At 39.3% G+C, this 20,696-nt stretch overlaps 2 protein-coding genes across 2 annotated transcripts in view; one reads left to right on the top strand and one right to left on the bottom strand.

The window, feature by feature from the left end:
* The window catches only part of LOC109926310 (glutamic acid-rich protein-like), a 52,449-nt gene extending 38,174 nt beyond the window's left edge, over window positions 1-14,275 (bottom strand). The window contains exons 1-2 of the mRNA XM_020526183.2: window positions 14,251-14,275; window positions 4,007-4,136 (exon numbers count right to left, since the gene is read on the bottom strand). The gene's annotated coding sequence lies outside the window, so the exon portion shown is untranslated. The remainder of the gene's footprint in view (window positions 1-4,006; window positions 4,137-14,250) is intronic.
* A 178-nt stretch (window positions 14,276-14,453) lies between these two features.
* oaz1a (ornithine decarboxylase antizyme 1a) lies at window positions 14,454-20,484 on the top strand. The gene is given in 6 exon segments (XM_048614108.1): window positions 14,454-14,717; window positions 15,925-15,982; window positions 15,984-16,070; window positions 16,477-16,649; window positions 17,301-17,386; window positions 20,072-20,484. Coding segments are annotated over 6 exon segments (645 nt in total). The 5' UTR covers window positions 14,454-14,607; the 3' UTR covers window positions 20,203-20,484.
* The last annotated feature ends 212 nt before the right edge of the window (window positions 20,485-20,696 follow it).

The following is a 20,696-nucleotide window of genomic DNA, read 5'->3' as shown; positions in this document are numbered from 1 at the left end:
TTCTATCATGTCAGTTTTCATGACAAGTCTTGCAAGTTTAACAATCTACAATGTTAGTCATAACTTTGCTTCATTATAATGAGATCTTTTTAAAAAATCAATGTTACATATGCAAAAATCTAAAGGGTAAGAACATTGAATGTAGCTGCAAGACAAAGATTCTGAGTGAATTGGAAAATCAGTTGATTTATTGACGCTGATCCTTTGGATGGGTTATTTTGTAATTTTTGCACAGCACTGAGACACTTTATCCTCAGAAGTAAAGATCTGGGGTGGACAGGGGGTGAAACGCTTTGAAAAATGTCATATTATCTTTATGTCCAACTGAACAAGTAGATATAGTTTTGGTTTAACATCTCATCCAACTAGGAATAAAACTCTATTTCCTTTAAAACTGCAGCAAGTTTCAGCTTAGATTATGTACTTAATCATGGAGCTTAGTAAATAAGCATAACTTTTCCATTTTACACGGAATTTCTGAAAGGATTTTGTAAAATATTGTGTCATATAACCTACCTATATTTATGTAGGGTATTAAACTACTTTTGTTATTTGCATGCAGTGACATTTGTCACTGATAAGTGATTCCAAGGCTTCGAACATGAATAATGAAAAACTAGATCACCAACTGAATTATCCTAGAGAACTGTTCTAAAGTAATCCGACTAATAATTTTACAGTATTTTACACCTATTCAAATGTACTAATAAGCAACATTTTAGGATATGATCATTCACCTTTTCAAAGGGAAATACTTTTTCACAGCATGTTATCAGAAAAAGTAGTGATAACATTGATTACAATGCAGTTGTAGAAAGCTGTAAGAATTGTAAACAAATGTTAACACTTACAAATTATAATGAAATAGCCGATGGTACTTTGAGTAGTTAGTCTCTCACAAGTCCCAAAACTTCACTCATGAAATTACCCAATTATTATAACAGCATCCAGGATGATTTTCCCTTTTCCTGATTTTCTATTCTTTTGAGTGTCAAAAGGCTTAGTTCGACTTCTCCCATAGCAACAATACTGATTATTCTGGCAGATTCTCCTGTCACTTAGATGGCTGATTATTCAGCAACCAAAATAAAAATGGTTTACAGTCTTGGTGTTGATGTCATTTCATGTGTGACAACAGACTAAGTCTCGATTTGCAAAGCAGTTTACAATTATTAACATTTAGAGAATTATTATTGCAAACTTATTACCTACAGCACAAAGTTCTGGTGTGGTTTAACACCGTGCCATTCTGTTCATCCAATTCAAAGTATGTTTTTCACTGTTTTAAGTTTCAATGTATCTTGCACATGATACTGTATATTATTGTCTGAGCAAGATGGCATTCAAGTAACATGTTCCTAGAGCCTTCCACTATTTAAATAAATCTGATTACAGGATGTGGTATAGAGTACCATTGCATATCTCAAGCTCTAATATTTGAACTATGACTAGAGAGGTTGCTCTATACAACTCCTGCTAAAACAGCCATCTTAGAAACTGAATACAGAAATGACCTTCAATGTGTAGCACAGAACTCTGCTATACCTGTTTATTGTACTACGTGTTTCTGAATTAACCAATCATTCAGCAAAGTAATAAAACAAACTGCATTTATTTTTAAATTCTAGCAACTCGGATATCACACTTAATCACAGAATAAGCACTTGAGGGATTCTGAGGTCACATGTGTTACAGCAGAATAAATTATCTACCGACTTTAATCTAAAGCTCATTTACAGATCGCAGTAGATTGTGCCAACACTAATTTGAGTAAATCTTTGGGAAAACCTACATATCTGCAGTATCAACATGTTCGTCTGAAGATTACAATGAAAACATTTATTTTAATCTAATCCTATTTTATACTTTATGCTGATTAAGTGTTTCAGACACCAGAAAATGCTATTTGTTTTCCCTTCCTATTGGTATTTATTGAACAACTGTTTCTTCAATTCACATACACCAATAAGATGAACACAAAATGAAATAAATTGAAATCATATAGCCCCTCAAGGTATTCTAAAGCTTTGCAGCCAATGAAGTACTTTTGAAGTGTAATCACTGTTATAACATAGGACACTACAGCCTATATCAATTTGACCTCTCTCATCTCTCTTGGTTTATGTTGTCCCACATTCTTTCCAAATATACACAGTTACCTCAATTTACCATTAACGGTATTTATTGACTCTAGTTTAAAAGTTACAGTATTATTGCTGCATAATTAGCATTACAGCTAGGGATTTATAACTTTGTGGTTATTAATTGGATTATGGAAAAATTCATAATTTTTGTGGGGTTTTCAATTCATAGTACAATACTGATCACAACTACTAAAGAACACAGCATATTAACTACAAGGTCATTGTGACAATTAATGTATGATTACTTCTGATATTAATATTGCCTTCCTAATCTCTGATTTTCACAAGTTTCCTGATTCTTTTGTGCATGAATTCAACTTGTCGCCAGTGTTAGGATCATGAATAGTCTGTAAGCGGAACTTCGGGAAATAAACCCACATATATCTTCTGTCTGGTAAAGTATGTCAACCAGCCAGCCAGTGGAACTAACTGATATGTGTTTTGAAGTGTTCATAGAATTTTAAATACATTTTGGAAGCATTACTACTACTACTAGTAGCTAACATTTAACTACTTGCATTTTGTAGCACTTATAATATAGGAAAAGGTCCCAAATGCTTCACAGGAACACGATCAAACATGAGACCAAGCCAGAGAAGGAATTACAAGGATGGGTGGCCAAATTCAAGTAATGATGCAGAACTAGAGAAGAGAACATATTGCAGAAGATTCAACTGGTAGAGTCCAATGGACTAATTGGTATAAGGGGTTGAGCAGAACAGGATAGAGCTTGGCAAAATTAGTCTCCAGCATATGTGCCATGTGGGAAAGTTGGTGAAAGAAGAGGATACAGCACTTGGATTTTTGCATCTGAGGAGGTAGGGATGAGTGCCTCGGAGGACTCTTAGGAATTTGAGAAGAGGCACAGGCAGAAGTACTTATCTAAAAGGAGTAAAACTTGAGACATCAGCACAAAAACAGAAGGTTATAAGAAAAGTAAAAGGGTGCACCATGGATTTAGATTTGGCAAAGTACCTGAGACGGGAGAAATGAAAGGAGGCATGACTCGACAATAGAAAGGAAAGGGAATAGGAGTGCAGTGTCCAAGAAAGGTAAAGAGAAATACAAAAAAGATGGAAATAATAGGTTCAGATTCAAGGAGGCAGACGAAATATACGTGTAAATAAACACAGGGAAAATTCACTTACAATGGGTATGGTAACAACGTGGATGCATATGTCCTCATCGTAAGTGGAGAGTAGGAAGGAGACAAGTAAGACTGCAAAAGAATGCACTAGCAGGTCAGCTTTAAAAAGGACAGCACACCCATAAAATGATGTTGATCTACATAATCGATATGGTCTTTATATTGATACCAACTCACTAACACACTGTTTTACTAACTTAAAACCACTAGTGAATGGCCTCAGACTCTAAGAGGTTATCGTATCTAGTTTGACTAAATAATTGACAATAATGTTTAAGGGAAAATGTTCAAAATGAAAGTATTTCAGTTTTTAAGAGAGATTTCTTTTAAAGAGTCATTTTCATTATTTAATTTTGGTAAGATAATCATACTGCCTTGACCAAGACTAAGTTTATTTTAGTTACAGTCCTCATCTTTTTCACACATACCTACGTATAAGAACACACATAAAATTTTATTCTCCATGTGAAATAGAACAAAATTATACAAAGTCACAAAAATATCAAAATTCCGTTATTTTAATTGCCTTCTTCTTTTTGACAATTGTTTTAAGGAAGCAATAATTTGCCAGATCTGCAGACTCTACTTTTACATCGCAACTCGTCCAGAAATAGCAACAGAACCCAAGGGCCATAAAAATGAAAAAGGACTAACAAGATTAACTATTAAATTCATATGTGAATGTGAAATAAATACTTCATCAAAAGTGACTCACATGATATCTATTAGAAGTGAGGCAGTTGTATATAAAAGTCCTGATTTTGTGCGGTGCTGAGCTCTCTGGCTGCCCTTCTTGTTCTTCTCCGTCTCAGTCTGGGACTGATGAGAGGCAACAGGTGCCAGCTCTGGTGGAATCAAAATATCAGCCAATCCTGTGTGATAATCATCTACAACACAGACACTAATGAAAGTAACTCTAGAATTGACGGGTAGGACTTGGAATGGCCTGGGAATGAAGTGTGTATTATTGGCATTAAGATCTTGATTTCTATCATCCCTTGGAACTGTTCACAATAAGAAAATCACTAGATGTTACTTTACTATATATATTTTTCATTTTAATTCTCTTTTCTTTCTTCTAGGCTTAATGTGATGAGCTCATTCTGAAATTGTTACAAAATTCTTCCAGGAATTTCTGAAGCTCAAAGTCAGAATCTGTTATTCTAGCCTTCACGACATGGGACTAACTAAAATAATTCTTTTTTTTAACAGCATTATATAACGTGGTTTTAAATCTATTTTCCATTTGTGATTCTCTTTACAATTGAAACCAGATAGCAAATGCCCGATACTCTTCATAGTATATTTGGTAAAGCTCCAAAAATTACTGCAAATTAATTAATTTAGACTAAATGGCACTAAGTGATGATGTTCATTTGCAGGACTAGAACAGACACATTGGGCCAAATGATGTCCTTCTGTACAATAACAATTCGATGAAAATTTTGGACTTAGATAATAACAATGAAAAAGAGAGCAACAGTGGAAGGCCTTTAACTCATTTTTGCCTTTTCCACTGAAATTAGCAAAGGGGTGGGTATCAACCCCGTTGTAACAGAAGACTTGGCCAGCTAATTGAATTCTCCCACTCAGTACATTCTGTGCCTTTGCTTCCAAATGTTGTTCAAGATGGAGGAGTAATCATTTATCAATTGAGAAATTATTTTCTCCTGAATATTTGTTTACACTTCAAGTTGTTTTCATCGTGTGATTCCATTCAGAATATGAACTCGTGATCTATTTATATAAACGTCTTAAAAGTGTCCATCGTACTTCAGCTCTCCCTTTTCAGACTCCGCTGGCATAGAATATGTAAACATATCACAACTGAACAATCTGTAAAAAGCAGCATACAATAGCAGAGAATTGTTTCTTGTTTTAACCTTGGAATATTGAAACACAGTTTACAATAGCAAAGAGACAAACCAAGCAGGTGTTAGTGGAGGGCATTTTTAAAATAATAATTAATGCCTATCTGACTTGTTATTCCAAAGATACACTTGATTTAAATGTTAAATTTTCATTACATAACAGTTCAAATTGAACAATACATACCATGCAATTTATTTAAATACAGATAGAGGACATTCAGCCTACTGAGTTTGCACCGACCCTCTGAACAGCATCCCACCCAGACATACAATGCATCTCATCCCCACCACCCTCCATTTACCATGGCTAGTTCACCCAGCCTGCACATCCCTGGCACTAGGGGGCAATTTAGCATGGCCAATCCACCTAACCTGTATATCTTTGGAGGAAACCAGAGCACATGGCAGAAACCCACGAAGACACAGGGAGAACGTGCAAACTCCACATAGTCACTCAAGTCTGGAATTGAACCCAGGCCCCTGGTGCTGCGAGGCTACCAGATGCTTTGCTATACTTAATTCTTTAGATATACAATGCATGTTTACATTTCAAAATGAGATATTCTCTGGCACATACAGCCCAAAGAATTTTAGACATTTTCTAGTCCCTCAGTTGTGGCCTCCAGACTAGACTGTACTTCCCTTTGGTCAACAGTGTGCAAAAACAGAACAGAATAGCAACTAAATCTTACAGCCAGGCTGCAGAACCCAGCCCATTTAAGCAATGCAGTATTCAATTGTTCAATATTTATTTATGTGTCATTTTACTAATCACACAATCAGCACTTAAGCCTGGGGTGTTCAGAAAAACTGAAACTAGCTGAAAACAAAAACTAGCTGTAAGCATGACTGCAGGAAATTTAAACCATTGTAAATAAAGTTCTCAGCATCTATCACATCTCATTATCGCCCCCTCCACTTGTGCAGAGCACAGCATGCTAGCATTATGCAGCATACTTTGTTTGGTTTATACAACAGGGCACCACCAGACGGTCCAAGCAGCAGAATGTCACTTCAGCAGGCCTATTGTCTGTGTCACCATGACCTTGGGCAGAGAATGGACTGCATTGTATCTGCACTCTGCCTCAGTCAAGAGTTGTATAATAGAGTTGATAGCCATGGTCACAGTTGGTAGCCTTCATTTGCAATAATCAGTTTTGTAAGTCATCTAGACCCTCAAATGCAGCAGGAACACTCAAGGACATAGCCATTGCAGCAGCATCCAAGGTACTGGGTCCACACTCCTAAGAAGTGGAACAAATGCTGACAGTTTGTTGACAGAATGGAATCCTTCTCTATTGGTGAATTCAGCTGCATTATGATATGGCCCTCTCAGCACCCCAGATTTGTGCTGTCAATTGCGCCCTACATGTAGGGGATGCCAGCTATGTTGCCAAATGCTACTGCTTGGGCTGCAGTACAGATCTTGTCACAGGAGATGAGATGAAGTGGTGTGATGTTGCACAAATGGCTCAATCACAGTCTTGATGCATTTGTGGGTTGACAACTAAGATTCCCACTCAGATCCCCAGTGGCTCCTTCAAGAAGGAAAGTTCAAGACAGCTGTCACCTTGACAACCACCAGGATAGGATGGCCAGCCATTCTTTTGAGTCACTGGTCCTACTCCAACAGTTGGCATAGTTCTGTGACACTCTCCTACGACATTCAAAAGCCTATGGTGACACTCCATCTTAGTCATCTGGAAGAAGTGGAACAGCGGGTGAAAAACTCGAGCCCTCCTGTGCATTCTGAAGGGTGCTTCAGCTACCTCCTCTTCACATCGAGGCTGTTCAGCATCTGCTGGAGGGTTGTGGGAGGAAAGGTCTGTTGATTCTGGCCTGGCTGGTGCATTTATTCCTTTTTCAGTTCTCTGTACCTTTGTTGCATCTCAGCAACAGCAACAATAAATCCCTCCTGTGATGCACGTAATGAACCTGTGTGAGGAGTAGAAGAAACAGAACAGGCCCTTACCAATGTGAGCAATCAATTTTTGCATCACATTCAAATGATGGCTTTTCATACTCCATACAATGGGACACAAGGAGCAGTGAAATTATTCATCTTCCACCCCACTAGTATCTGCATTCAATGGATCATTCTTCACCATTTCTGTTGTCTTCAGTAGGGTACCATCATCAAACACATCTTCCCCTCCCCTCCATTCAGCATTGTACAGGGCCTGTTCCCTCTATCAGACTCTATTCTACTCCTACATCACGCCTCACACCCCATTGCATCTTCCCATGTATTATCAGAAGTTGTAAAACTTGACTTTTTACTTCTTTCCTCCTCATTGAGCAAAGGTCAAAGGCAGACTGGGTAACCACTTTATGGAATACCTCCACACTGTGGCAGTGACCCTGACATCCTAGTTGCTTACGATTTCAACAAACCATCTTACTCCCATGCCTTCCATCCTGGGCAAGTTTCAGTGTTCTAACAAAGCTCAATGCAAGATGGCAGAACAACACCTCATTTTTAATTTAGGCATTTTAGCCTTCAGAACTCTACATTGAGTTCAACAACTTCACAGCATGACCTCTGTCCAGTTTTATTATTACCTGCTCCCCCACACAGGCCATGTCTTGTTTGTGCCTTGTTGGCTTTGATCTCAGCAGAAAGAACCAACTTTCTCTTTTTGACCCAAATCATTAATATCTACTTTACATCTCTACCTCTCCTTTACTACCATTAGCACTCTTCATTATTTGATCTTGGCACTCTCACCATCCATTCCAATTGCTCCTCCTCTCTTTTTCAACATGATAAAAACCACCACTTTCAAGCTCCTTTCAGTTCTGAACACACATTGTAATGGACTTGAAACATTAACTCTGTTTCTTTTTATAGATGTTGCCAGACCTGCTGAGATTTCCAGCATTGCAGTATTTTGCTTTTATGTGAATGACACTTGGCACTCTGACATTGAACCTTATTCTGATTAATGCACTACCAGTCCTGTGGTAAAAATATAATAAGAGAGTGCAAATGATGCATCAGTATACTGCACCCCTTTCCTCCTCGTCCCACATCACTCATGGAAGGCATGAGAGTCTTATATTGCACTTGGTTCCATTGAGAGGGCATCAGTTTCATAACTCTATGCACCCCAGATGGACCCTTGCATTAGCTGTGTGCATTTTAAGGTCATCGGTGATTACTTCTGCTTCATAGAAATGTCTCTCCAATTTGCAAGGGTCAATGACATGGACTACATTGCTTATGACCAGTTTACTTGTCCACTGCATGTATTTCACATGTATGATGATATGATTGCAAATGATTTCATTGTGCACATGCGACTGCATGATTTATATACTTGTCCTTTTAAAACCTCCTGTCACTTAGAAATGGAGCCCACGGTTTGGTCAGGAAACTGACACAGATTCCACACTGCTCCAGTAGTGTTGCCTTAGCTTTTTTTCTCTTTATAGGTTGCATTTAGAACTTGACAGATCATAGAAAACAACATAGGTTGTAATCAATAATGTGAGTGCCAGAATTGGTCTGGTCGTCAGGTTCCCCTCTGAACCTCCATGTCCCTTTTTACCTAGCAGTCTCTGGATAGCCCAGGTTTACTGAACCCTAATATGTTCCCACACACTACCTTAACTACCACTCCGATTCTCATCCTTATTTCCTGGGTCACATCACTACAATTTAATCATGTCCACCATCATGCTGCACAGTTCCCTTGATAAGGCTGTGGTGGTGATAACTGCCTATCACCTCACTTCCTACAGCATTCCATGTACTACCAACTCACCCTACTTATGTATCAAATACCCCCACTTCACTGTCCTTGTACTCTCCACATTTCAGGTTGCTGGCTGGAGTCCCAGCATTGAGTCACCCCAACTTCTTACTGCAGCAGATCCCCAGATAACAACCCATGAAATTTATTTCTCTGTTCCCTAGGACTGACCATGCTCCACACACTGATTGACCTGGTCATATAGCCCTGAATGATGACTTGTCAGCTCCCTGTCCAATCTCTGTATATCTCTCCAACTGACAATCTGCTAATCTCTGACTGGCTCCATTGAACCTGTGCTTCACTCCCCAGACAGTAGATGAACAGAACCCCTGATCCAGATGGCCCCATGTGGACATCGGAACATACCAAAGTCTCTGGACAGATCATGAACTGACCTTGACTGACTGTATTGGCCACACGCAGATCCCACGCCATCCCCTGACCTAGACTCTGACTGAAAGCAGCCCCCTTGACTTCACTGAGTACTATTCGCCTTCAACATTGAGACACAGCCATGTGGGTTGAAGCAAATTCAGTGTGTTTGCTGTCTAGGTTGTGTAGGGTGTGATATTGATATGGTCATTCCCTTGACTGATGGCAAACATTCCTTCAAAGCTGTGGGCCAGCACCATGCAGACCTCTGAAGGTTTGTAACTTTTAAGGCAAAGACAGATTTTTGAACAGTAAAGGATTAAGTGTTATGGTGAGCAGGTGGATAAGTGGAGCTGAGTTCATGAAAAGATCAACCTTGATCTTATTGAATGGCAGAGCAGGCTCAAGGGGCCAGATGGCCTACTTCCATTCCTTTTTCTTATGTTATGGTTCTTATGTTAACCGATGACAAGCTGTCCTGTGTCTGTGTTAAACAGCAAGACAATACAAAAGTATTGTGACTTTAAAGTGAAGCTGAGGGGGTAAAATGCTGAAAGGCAAGGTAGGGATGTTGTGAGTATCCTGACAGGCATTAATGAATAAACCCTAAGGAAAAAAGCAAGAAGCCTTGAGATGCAGCCTGGTACCATCTGTGTTAACTGGGTGCCTGTCCTGGCATACAGAGCGTCTTTGCAGCAGCATTCCAATTATTGCTGTGCACCCCACAGTGCAGCATGACAGTGCAGAGCATAGTGTAAGTGGACTGGAGAAGTGCCATGATGGTGTAAACAGGCTGACATGTATGGGATACCAGTGTCTAGGTTGAAGATCTGGGGGAGTAAGCAGTAAGTTGGTGTTGCCAGGTACCTGCAAAGACTATTTTCTCGTGGCTTTTGCCATCTATAATGGTGTAATGGGAAAGTGCATATTAATAAGGCAAGATTAAGTAATAATGAAGTGATAATCTCCATTAAGAGGCCTCTCACCATTCACTTGTCTTGACGTGCAGAACTTAGTTGGAAAATATGACTTGTTGCTCCCAATGTTGAGAAAGGCCTCAAATGACATCCCATGCAATTCTAGAAAATTTGCCATAATATCCCACATCATTCAGGGGCTGGAAAGATTTCACTCACAGAGTATCAGCTCTGTATATCTCTGAGAGATAAAACACATCTATGAATACCAATTGCCATCTGCTTCTACTGGACAAAGTAATTCATTTCACAGCTGCATTATCCTGATATTGTTTCGACAGTTCAAGAACAAAGCAAATTTATCAGCTGTATTTCTATGTAAGTGATCCATTTAAGTGATCCATTGTTATATTATGGTATTTTGAGAATCAGCAGAATGATGTTATTGCAAGGACAGAACAACTTCAAACTTGGTTGTCTTACACAATGCAAACATATGCAGGACGTATAGAAGTGATCAGTGACGTATACTTATGAAGTATAATAAATGATAACTATCTCTAGAAACTGCTACAAAGGCCTTGGATGTTTTTAGGCTGTAATTAAATGTTACTTATGAAATGTTAGTTGCTTTGCAATGATTGCAAAACTCTCAAAAAGTTGTTATGGCAAGATTTTCCATAGATGTAAAAATGAGTTTTTAGGAAGTATTTACTGTGGACAAGGACATAGAGGGGAAATAAATAACTGTCTTGGAAAGAGTTCATGCTAAAGACGAGGAGATGCTGGAGGTTTTAAAAACGATAAAGGGAGATAAATCTCCGGGACCTGATCAGGCATTTCCCAGAAGCTTGGAAAGGGATTGCTGGGCCCCTTGCTGAGATATTTGTACCATCAACAGCCACAGGTGAGGTGCCAGAAGACTGGAGGTTGGTTAATGTAGTGCCATTATTTAAGACCGGCTGTAAGAAACTAGGTAACTATAGACTGGGAAGCCTTATGTAAGTGGTGGGTAAGTTGTTGAGAGGGGATTCTGAGTGACTGGATTTACATGCATTTAGAAAGGCACGGATTGATTACAGAGAGTCAACATATCTTTGTGTGTGGGAAATTGTGTCTCATTAACTTGAGTTTTTTTGTCTATATGGACTTCAGCAAAGAGTTTGACTAGGTTCCACATAGAAGACTGGTTAGTAAGGTTAGATCACATGGGATATGAGGGGAGCTATCCAATTGGATACAAAATTGGATTGAAGGATAGGAGATAGATAGTGATGGTAGAGGTTTGATTTTCAGACTGGAGGCCTGTGATCGTTGGTGTGCCTCAAAGATCTGTGTTGGGTCAACTGCTTTTCATCATTTTGGATGTGATTATAGGAGGTACTGTTAATAAGTTTGCAGATGACACCAAAATAGGTAGTATAGTGGACAGTGAAGAAGATTATCTCAGGGTACAATGGGACCTTGATGAGATGGGCCAATGATTGGCAACTGGATTTTAATTTAGATAAATGTGAGATGTTGCATTTTGTAAGGCAAACCAGGATAAGGCCTATAGTTAATGGTAGAGGCCCTGGGGAGTGTTGCCAAACAAAGAGACTTGGCATGTAGGTGCACAGTTCCTTGACAGCGGAATAACAGGTAGACAGGGTGGTGAAGAAGGCACTTGGCATGCTTGACTTCATTGATCAGAACATTTGAGTATAGGAGTTGGGATGTCATGTGGTGCAGTGGTAGTGTCCCTACCCTTGACCAGGAAGGCTCAGGTTCAAATCCCACCTACTCCAAGTGCATAGTAACATCTTTTGAATAGGTTGATTAGAAAAATAAGTTAATAAAACAATTTTTTAAGAGGTCACTTTTAGAATACTGCATACAATTCTGGTCTCCCTTCTATAGAAAGATGTTGTTAAACCCGAGAGGACGCAGAAAAGATTTACAAGGGTGTTGCCAGGACTGGAGGGTTTGAGTTATAGGGAGAGACTGAATAGGCTGGGGCTATTTTCCCTGGGGGATTGGCAGCTGAGGGGTGACCTTATAGAGGTTTATAAAATCATGAGACACATGGATAGGGTGAATAGCCAAGGACTTTTCCCTGGATTGGGAGTCCAAAACTCAGAGGGGAAAGATTTAAAAAGGATCCGAGGGATAACTTTGTCACACAGAGGGTTGTGCATGTATGGAATGATCTGCCACGCAGGTACAATTACAATTTAAAAGGTATCTGAATAGGTATATAAATAGGAAGGGTTTATAGGGATATGGGCCAAATGCTGGCAAATGGGACTAGGTCAGATTGGGATGTTTGGTTGGTGTGGTTTGGTTTGCGCTGTATGACTCTATAACTTACACCACACCATATCAGTGACAGCTCTTCACTCAGATAATATTACAGCTGAAGTAGAGACTTTAAAGTACAGAAGGTAGCAATCAATCCGATAAGAGATAACAGTCTGGAGCCGGAGGAACACAGCAGGCCAGCATCCTGTTTCTAAGTCAGGATTTGAACGATTCAATAAAAACAATAGCTGAAATATGTTGAGTTGCCAGTTACATCCTTGGAAAAAGGGATTCCTGGCTATTCCATACAATTCATTCCTAATGAATAGTAATGTTAAGACATCCAACTGAAGACGTGGGTTTGTATTGTTTTCCATAATATGTGTGTGGCTGCCAGCAACAAGATCTCCATCAACTTTGAAGTATTGGCTTGATTAAATTTTTCAGGCAAGATGTTGGGTATCAAACTGGCAGCCCAGTAGATTGAATGCAAAGGGAACCAATGCAGGGGATGGTCAGTAGAAGCAGATGACAATTGGTATTGTGTGTTTTTTTTTATCCCTCAGAGATATGCGGAGGTGATACAACACTTTCCATGGGTGAAACCTTCCCAGACCTTGGAATGATGCGGGACATGATGGCAAATTTGCAAGAATTGCATGAGATATCACGCAAAGCCTTTTCTCAACATCACAAGCAAGAAGTTATATTTTCCAACTAAGTTCTGGATGTCAAGACGAAATATTCGTTAGTGAATGGTGAACTGGGAACACGGATGGTCTAGTCCGTTTGGAATGGAGGAGGATGAAACTGGGCTTGAGAGTGGCAAGGTACTGGAAGGATGGAAAAGTTTCAAGTTTAAACTGAATAAATGTTTTTGAAGATGTAACTAGCAGGGTAAAGCAAGGAAGTGGGTGTTTCCATTGGCTGAGTGGATAATTAGAACTCAGGGCATAATCTCAGTTTAATCATACACCATTTAGGACTTGAGGTGAGGATAGATTTCTTCATGCAGAAGGCAATTAACCTTCCTCTTCCCTGAAGAGTTTTAAATACAAATGGTCAAGCATATTTACACCAAGATTTCAGTTAAGGTGCTGTGACCTTTCATCAGAAAACTGGGCACGGAGTTGATCTTGAAGATGAGCTACGACCTTACTAAATGGTGGAGAGAGCTCGAGGTTTCTCTTTGGACTGCTGCGCTTTCATTTCCTGAAATGAAGTAAATTCAAGTTGGATTAATTTGCCCATGTGGTGGTGGTGGTGATGATGATACTACAAGACAAGGAGAGACACTGACAGGGGGAATGTCTGATTTCACCGACTGAAATATTGGATTTGTGAAAACTACCACCCAGCCCGGTGCTTTGAACAGTTAGAAGTGATAGTCGGTAATAAATATAAGAAATCTAAGGATAGGGCGGCTTTGCTCGAACCTCAGTCCGTCACTATCTCCTCCTCCCTTCCGCCATTTCACTGCACCCTATAAAAACTACAAAAACGAAAATCACAAAGGCCGCAGATGCTGATCAAACTTCACTTCCGCCGACAACCAACGACGATATTTAAAATAATTTCATATGGGGGGAAAAAATCCCGCCGGCAGTAGTTAATGCTTGAAACAATGCTTTATATATAATAAATATATAAATACACATCATTTTTTTAAAAAAAATCGAAACTTAAATATACTTCCCACAATCCCGAATACGAGCAATTGTGTTTTTAAAAAAAATTAGAAATGTTTTTAAAAATAAAAACCTTCGGTGACAGTCCGTTGGATTTGAATTTTGTTTTGGTGGTTGGTGGGGGTGGGGGGAAGGGGTTGAAGGAAAAAGCCGTTAAATTGGAGCTTGGGGGGCGGGAGGGTTGGGGGGAAGGGAGAGAGAAAGAAGGGCAGACGACCGTTTCCCATAAGGCGGCGCGGCCTCCCCCGCCGTGGTCTATAAATAACCCCGCCCCGCCGGCTGCTGCGTCACAGTCAGTCCGACTGCCAGGCCGTGCGTGTGAGGCAGTTAGCTCCTTCTCTCTTTATTTTATTATATTTCCAGACCAGCGTGTCCGGCACGGCAGAGCCTTTCACCTGGTGTCCCGTGGAGGAAACCCCTTTAAGGCCGGATGGTCAAGACCTCCGTTCAGCGCATTTTGAATAGTCACTGTTTTGCTAGAGAGAAAGAAGGAAACAAAATGCCATCCGTGACGTTTAGTAGTAATACTAGTACCGAAAGGTAGGGGGTTTTCTCCGCTTGGAATAACAAAAAAAAGACAGACGCGAGGCGAGATTGGCTTCACTTTCTTTTACCCCTTTTTGTCTTTAAACTTCAGTTCTCCAGATTAAATACCTGCGTTTACTATACACTGGGTGTAATAAGCCAAATATTCGCATACGAATGCGGTTAAGAAAGTGGTTTACCGTCGACGGAGTCTTTAATTTCTATCCATTATATTCATTTAAATCTACGGCCATTCTTTCCCCCGCCCCCAAAGAAACGAAAGCTCGCCCCCGTCCCAAAAAATGGTATAATCTCCTCGATTAGTTATTTCTAATCATCAAGGAGCATAACCAAAAGTTAAATGGGTTGACGCGAAGTGTAAGGTTCGTAAAATGGCGACTGGTTTTTATTTGAGGGGAAAACAAGGCCGAGGGTGATTTTTTTTTTTGTAAGGCTGTGGACAGATAAATTAGGAGGCTGGGAAATTCCCTGGGGGCTGTATCTCTGAGTAGACGTGGTGCCTCTGATGGTTGGAGACTGAGAATGCAACAGGAAGTATGTACTTTCTCCCTCAGCGCCTGTCCTTTGCTGCCAAATCATAGGAGGCCGACCAGGCTCTTTTAACATCCACACTTTTCATGGCATTCTGCTCTTTTACCACTACAGTGACATTTGGGAGAAAAAGGAGGATAGAACAGGAGTGGCTTTAATGCTATTTTGGTGATATTATGTGCTTCCACTTATTAAAAATGATTTTTAATTTTGGATATTTGGGTAAAATTAACCAAATAAAATGCTAAGACATCTGACTGATCTATAAGGGTAAATTGGTTATTCAAACTTGATATTGGCATGGTAATTTGGCTGTACATTGTAACCTTAATGATTTAATGTTGTCTTGTTTACTTTAATACAGCATAATTGGGCATGGTATAGAGTTTTTGCCTCTTTTGGGTTGACCTGGTTCAAACCTATGCTGAATCTTAATGCTATGCATTGTTCTCCCTTGCTGAGAAAACAGCACCTGAGACTATACTTGAAGCAAAAAGGAATTGGAAGATTGTCCAAATCAAACTTTATCTAACTAATTGTAGTTGAGCTGCTTTGAGCTCGGACTTGAATTGATACTGGGTGTGGATAGTTTGTTAAAGAAACATGAATTTATAATTTTTCTGTTTTGAATCTAGGTGGTGAAATTGCTCTAAATCCTATTTTGTTTCAGTCCCAGGCTGTCGTCCAATTGCTGTCGTAACCTTAGTCCGGGGCCTCTGTGGTGTTCCTGATGTCCCTCACCCACCCTTGAAGATCCCAGGTGGGCGAGGGAATGGTCAGAGGGATCACAATCTTGCAGCTAACATACTGTATTCAGTAAGTTTTGAGCTATTAAGTTGCAAAATTAGTAACTAAACTTTGAATTCTTCTTGGCACGGGAATCCATGCTGCATGAGTGGGAATTTGAAAGTAGGGGATGACTTTTTCTTGGTTGAGATTGAAATTGAGCTTGTGAAGTGCTCCTTGGGTGTAATGGTAGCTTAAGTTAATGGAATAGATCGGTTGTCATTTCCAAGAAAGCATAAGACATTTGAAAGCTGGTAGGAGTTGTGACTTCTAACTTCTGTTCCTTGACTGCAGGCTAAGTAGAGGACAACTGCAATGATGCTTATGTAATAACTGCTTTTGCAAATTTAACAGTTGATCTGTGCATGATTTGAAATGTTTCCCAGCAATCCAGCCTCCTTAAAGAGCATGATAAAATATTAATCGTCTTCTCCAGGATAATCGGCTGAGTGTAACAGAAGATTTGAGTGCAAATGGCAGGACTAAGATTCTCCACTTCCAGTCCAAGCTTACTGATGCAAGAGTTGTTCACTGGAGAGCAGTACTGAATAATAACAATCTGTACATTGAACTCCCAGTTGGGGTCTTGCCAGAAGGAAGCAAAGAAAGGTATGTGGTACTGCACATGATTAGCTTGGCAGATCATTCATGCATGAAATTTTATTGCTTAGTTTTTGCTTGGCCAAATGTTTTATGGTTAAGCATTGGGATAGAATAAATGGCTCTTTTACTAATCCATTGACATTGTAATGTGACTTTCAATATTTCTGATCACTCCTTAGAGCTGAAAATAGGCCAAGTCATTGGTTAGTCAGTTTGTTTTATTTTGATTGCACCACAAATCTGAATGGAACTGATGGAGTGCTGAGTTGAAATGCTGTTCTCAGACTTGACATCTTAACTATACAAACCAGTGGGGTGTCAGTTAGCTCAGTTGGCTAGGCAGCTGGTTTGTGATCAGAATGATGCCAACAGTGTGGGTTCAGTTTTGGCACTGAAGAACACTCCTTGGTCCCTCCCTTGCCTTAGTTCTGGTGGCCTCAAGTTAAGCCATCACCTCGTGTGTCTCTAATGGGAGAGCATCCCTATGATCCATTTGGATAATGGCAACTTTACCTTTTTATAAACCAGTGTATATCTTAAAGCTCAATTGTGTAATATGATCACTAATAGAACATAAAGTAATCCAAACCTTTTCATGTTAATGAGCATTTCTTTATTGAAGAATAAATTCAGCATTGAATCCATTTTGTCTTTCAGTTTTGCCATCCTGCTTGAATTTGCAGAAGAACATCTTCAAGCTGAGCATGTGTTCATTTGCTTCCACAAGAACAGGGATGATCGAGGTAACTAAGCAGTGTTGATAACATCTATGGCCCTCAATGTACATGTTTATATGGTAACCGTTTCTGACTTATCCCCATAAGTAAACAGTCTGTCTAACTTGGGAATGTTATTCTTGTGTTGTCATGGCTCTCTCCTTCACTTAACTGGAATTCCAGACAGTTTCTTGTTTCCTCCTTACACCTCTAACATTGTTTTTGCTTAACATGGAGGTGAAGTTTTATCTCAGATTTTATTTACGAACAAGAGTAGGCCAATTTGTCTTTCAGATCTTCTCCACCATTCTACAAGATTGACACTGAAAAAGCAGATCAGTCACAACTAAACATTCCTGTATACCCCTAATAATCTTTCATCCCCTGGGTAATCAAGAATCAATTTACCTTTGCCTTAAAATATTTAGATTCTGCATTCAGTTTTTGTAGAACAGAATTTCAAGAGTTTATTTTTGAACTTGACCCCTAGTTCTATATTCTCCCATAAGAAATATCTTTTCGACATTTGCATGGTCACATCCCTTCAAGATATCTACTGGCTGTATTGGATTCAGGTATTGTTTTAATCTAGATGATAACTTAACTTGAATTGACTGTCAGACTAAAGTTTCTTGAGTTAAAATACTAACTAAAGCAAACAATTAACTTTGGCAATTTCATTCTGGTTTTGGTTGGTAAGCTTTTACTATTGGTTTGGAGAAGGGGTGGCAGTTGGATATTGTGTCACAAACAAATATTCTCTAATTCAAACATCTCTGGCAAAATGTTAAACTAGTTAAAAATTTCATCTTTCTGATACTGTTTAAAAAAAAAAAAAAATCCAGGTGCATTTGCCAGAGTTAAAGCTTGCACTTCATTTTGTCTGCAATCTTCACTGATTAGTTCCAGCTTATTGGTATAAGGAAAAGCTGCACAATTTTATAATTGATAGCTCTGAGCATGGTTCCAAATGACCAGACAGAACTGCACTTACATAGTTCTGTTGCAAAATGCCTTTTTTCACCAATCTGTAGACTGTCTTGTGGTACTTTTCCTCTTGGTCAAGTCTGGATATAACCATAATTATATCGAGTATAAAGTGAAAACTATATTGGCAATGCAAGTGCTGTCCAGTGTCTTCCTTACCATTGTCTTGCAATAGTAGTTCAGTGCTTTAAGTTCAAAATTGAAATTAGTGGCTGTCCTCTGTCCACCATTGAGTGCAGAAATAGAGAATTTACTTAGCTGTTTGATACACATTGGAACATTGTTTGAAATTATGGACTCATTGGCAGACTTCTGATTTGGACAGAAAGACCACTCGGTCAAATTTGTTCACTTCTGGCACAACAGCTTCAGCTCAGTAATAGTGTCAGTGTTGTGCCTGGTTTCAGCCATCTGAAATAGGGCATTCAAACCCTTGAGTTGCTCATCATGAGGGTTGAACTTCTGGTTTAAAAACCTTTTGCTGATTCAGCCTTCAAAGGAAATGACTGGGTCAGATTAAATAGACTATATATCCAACTTTGAGACATGTGGTGTTATGATTGGCCACAATTGGCAATGGTTGTTTCCTAATTTGTGAAACCTTCTAACCATCTTTTTGCTGCCTTTTAAAATTGCGTTTGGGTAGAAGAAATCCATTCTAAGATTGCCTGAATTCTCTTCTTTAATAGTCATAGCTTTGTAAACTTCCTTCTACACATCATGTCGAATGTTGTGCTCAGCTAACTTGATTCAGTATTTTGTCTCTTTAAAAAATCTCTTGCACTTTACATTTAAGCTGTGACTATTAAATTCAACTAGTTTGTAAAATTGAATTTTGCAGTTTGCAATTTTCTGAACTTGCAGAGCATGTAGCTTTTGGTTCATGTATTGTAACAAGGGAATCAAAGTCATTGGCTTGGATTATGTGGTGAGAATATAAAACTTCAACGGTAGAGGTAAGTTATTAGCCCCCCAGAACACTGTCCTCCACAATTGAATATGCATATAGGTGGATTTTCTGCAAGTTCTTTGACCAGCAGCAGTGCCATTACTGAAACTAAACAGAAGTGACCCCTCTAAGCTATGCAGCTGCTATGAGACTCTCGGGAAAGCAGTCAACATGTGAATGCAGCAAGCTGTTGACTTCTGCTTATGGAAGTTAGCACCACGCACAGACCTCGAGGTCCCCACAAACAAAATTAGTCAGAGGACGACTGACAGTTGCGAGCAAACCAGGAAGTAACAAACAGGTTTTGTCTTCCTGTTTTACAACTTTTTATATAAAGAGATTGGTACATGTGGGGGATTAATGTGCAAGCTGAAGTATCAAACTTTAATTGAGTTCTATGGAACAGAGAAATTTGATTTTCAGACTTTTTGGTTGTTCAATACTGATTTGGTACATTTAAAAGAAATTGCCCCTTACTCAACATGGCACAACTTTTTCCATAAAGACTGGCATGAAGAGTGGAGGTTTGAGTTTAATCAATGATTTGATTTGTTTCTAGTTGAATAGTTCACCTGAAGTGGGAAATGAGTGCAACTAAAGAATTTCCATGTTTAATTTTATATGCAAACTGTTACAGAGATGGTAAATATTGACAGCTTTGTCTTTAGTACAACTGAAATCTGGACCCTTCCCCATGCACAAGCCAGGCTGGAGAAATTACTACTTGCATGAAAGTGTTAACACTTTTTTTTTTTTTTTTTGTTTTTAAATTCCAGCTTCACTGCTTCGCACATTTAGCTTTCTTGGCTTTGAGATTGTGAGACCTGGACATCCCCTCGTCCCAAAAAGACCAGACGCTTTCTTCATGGTGTATACATTTGAAAGAGACTCATCTGATGAAGAATAAACTTGTGCTTTTATCTTGCTCTCCTGTTTTGGGTTTTTTTGTTTTGTTTGTCTCATCTGTGAAGGTATATTGGTGAAATTCTGTCTTATCTAGCATTGCAGCCTCAGGAGAATCTTCAGGTTCAGTGGTGGTCACTTGGATAATTTCACTTGTACTGTATCTCAGTTTGCATGTTATGATTATAACAAATAAATTGCTCACCATGAAATTAACTGCATACACTTTTTAGTTTTGGTTGACATGTTTCATTAATCTTAAATAAAATTTATTTTTACTGTTGAAGTCTTAGTTTGGAATGAATAAAAAGGTTTTGATTATCATTGTTTCAGGCAACAAAGCTTAATCCATCCCTTCAATCTCTGTTCCCACCCTTTGCCCTGTTTAGAATTAAGTTTCTCACTTTGTAGGGGCCCCCAGTGGGGCAGGGGTAGGGGTAGGGGCCCCCAGTGGGGCAGGGGTAGGGGTAGGGGCCCCCAGTGGGGCAGGGGTAGGGG

Source organism: Rhincodon typus, chromosome 29 (assembly GCF_021869965.1).
Source record: "Rhincodon typus isolate 14 chromosome 29, sRhiTyp1.1, whole genome shotgun sequence".
NCBI classification, from domain to species: domain Eukaryota; kingdom Metazoa; phylum Chordata; class Chondrichthyes; order Orectolobiformes; family Rhincodontidae; genus Rhincodon; species Rhincodon typus.
Note: the sequence above shows the minus strand (reverse complement) of the source record. Positions and strands in the feature narration are given on the sequence as shown.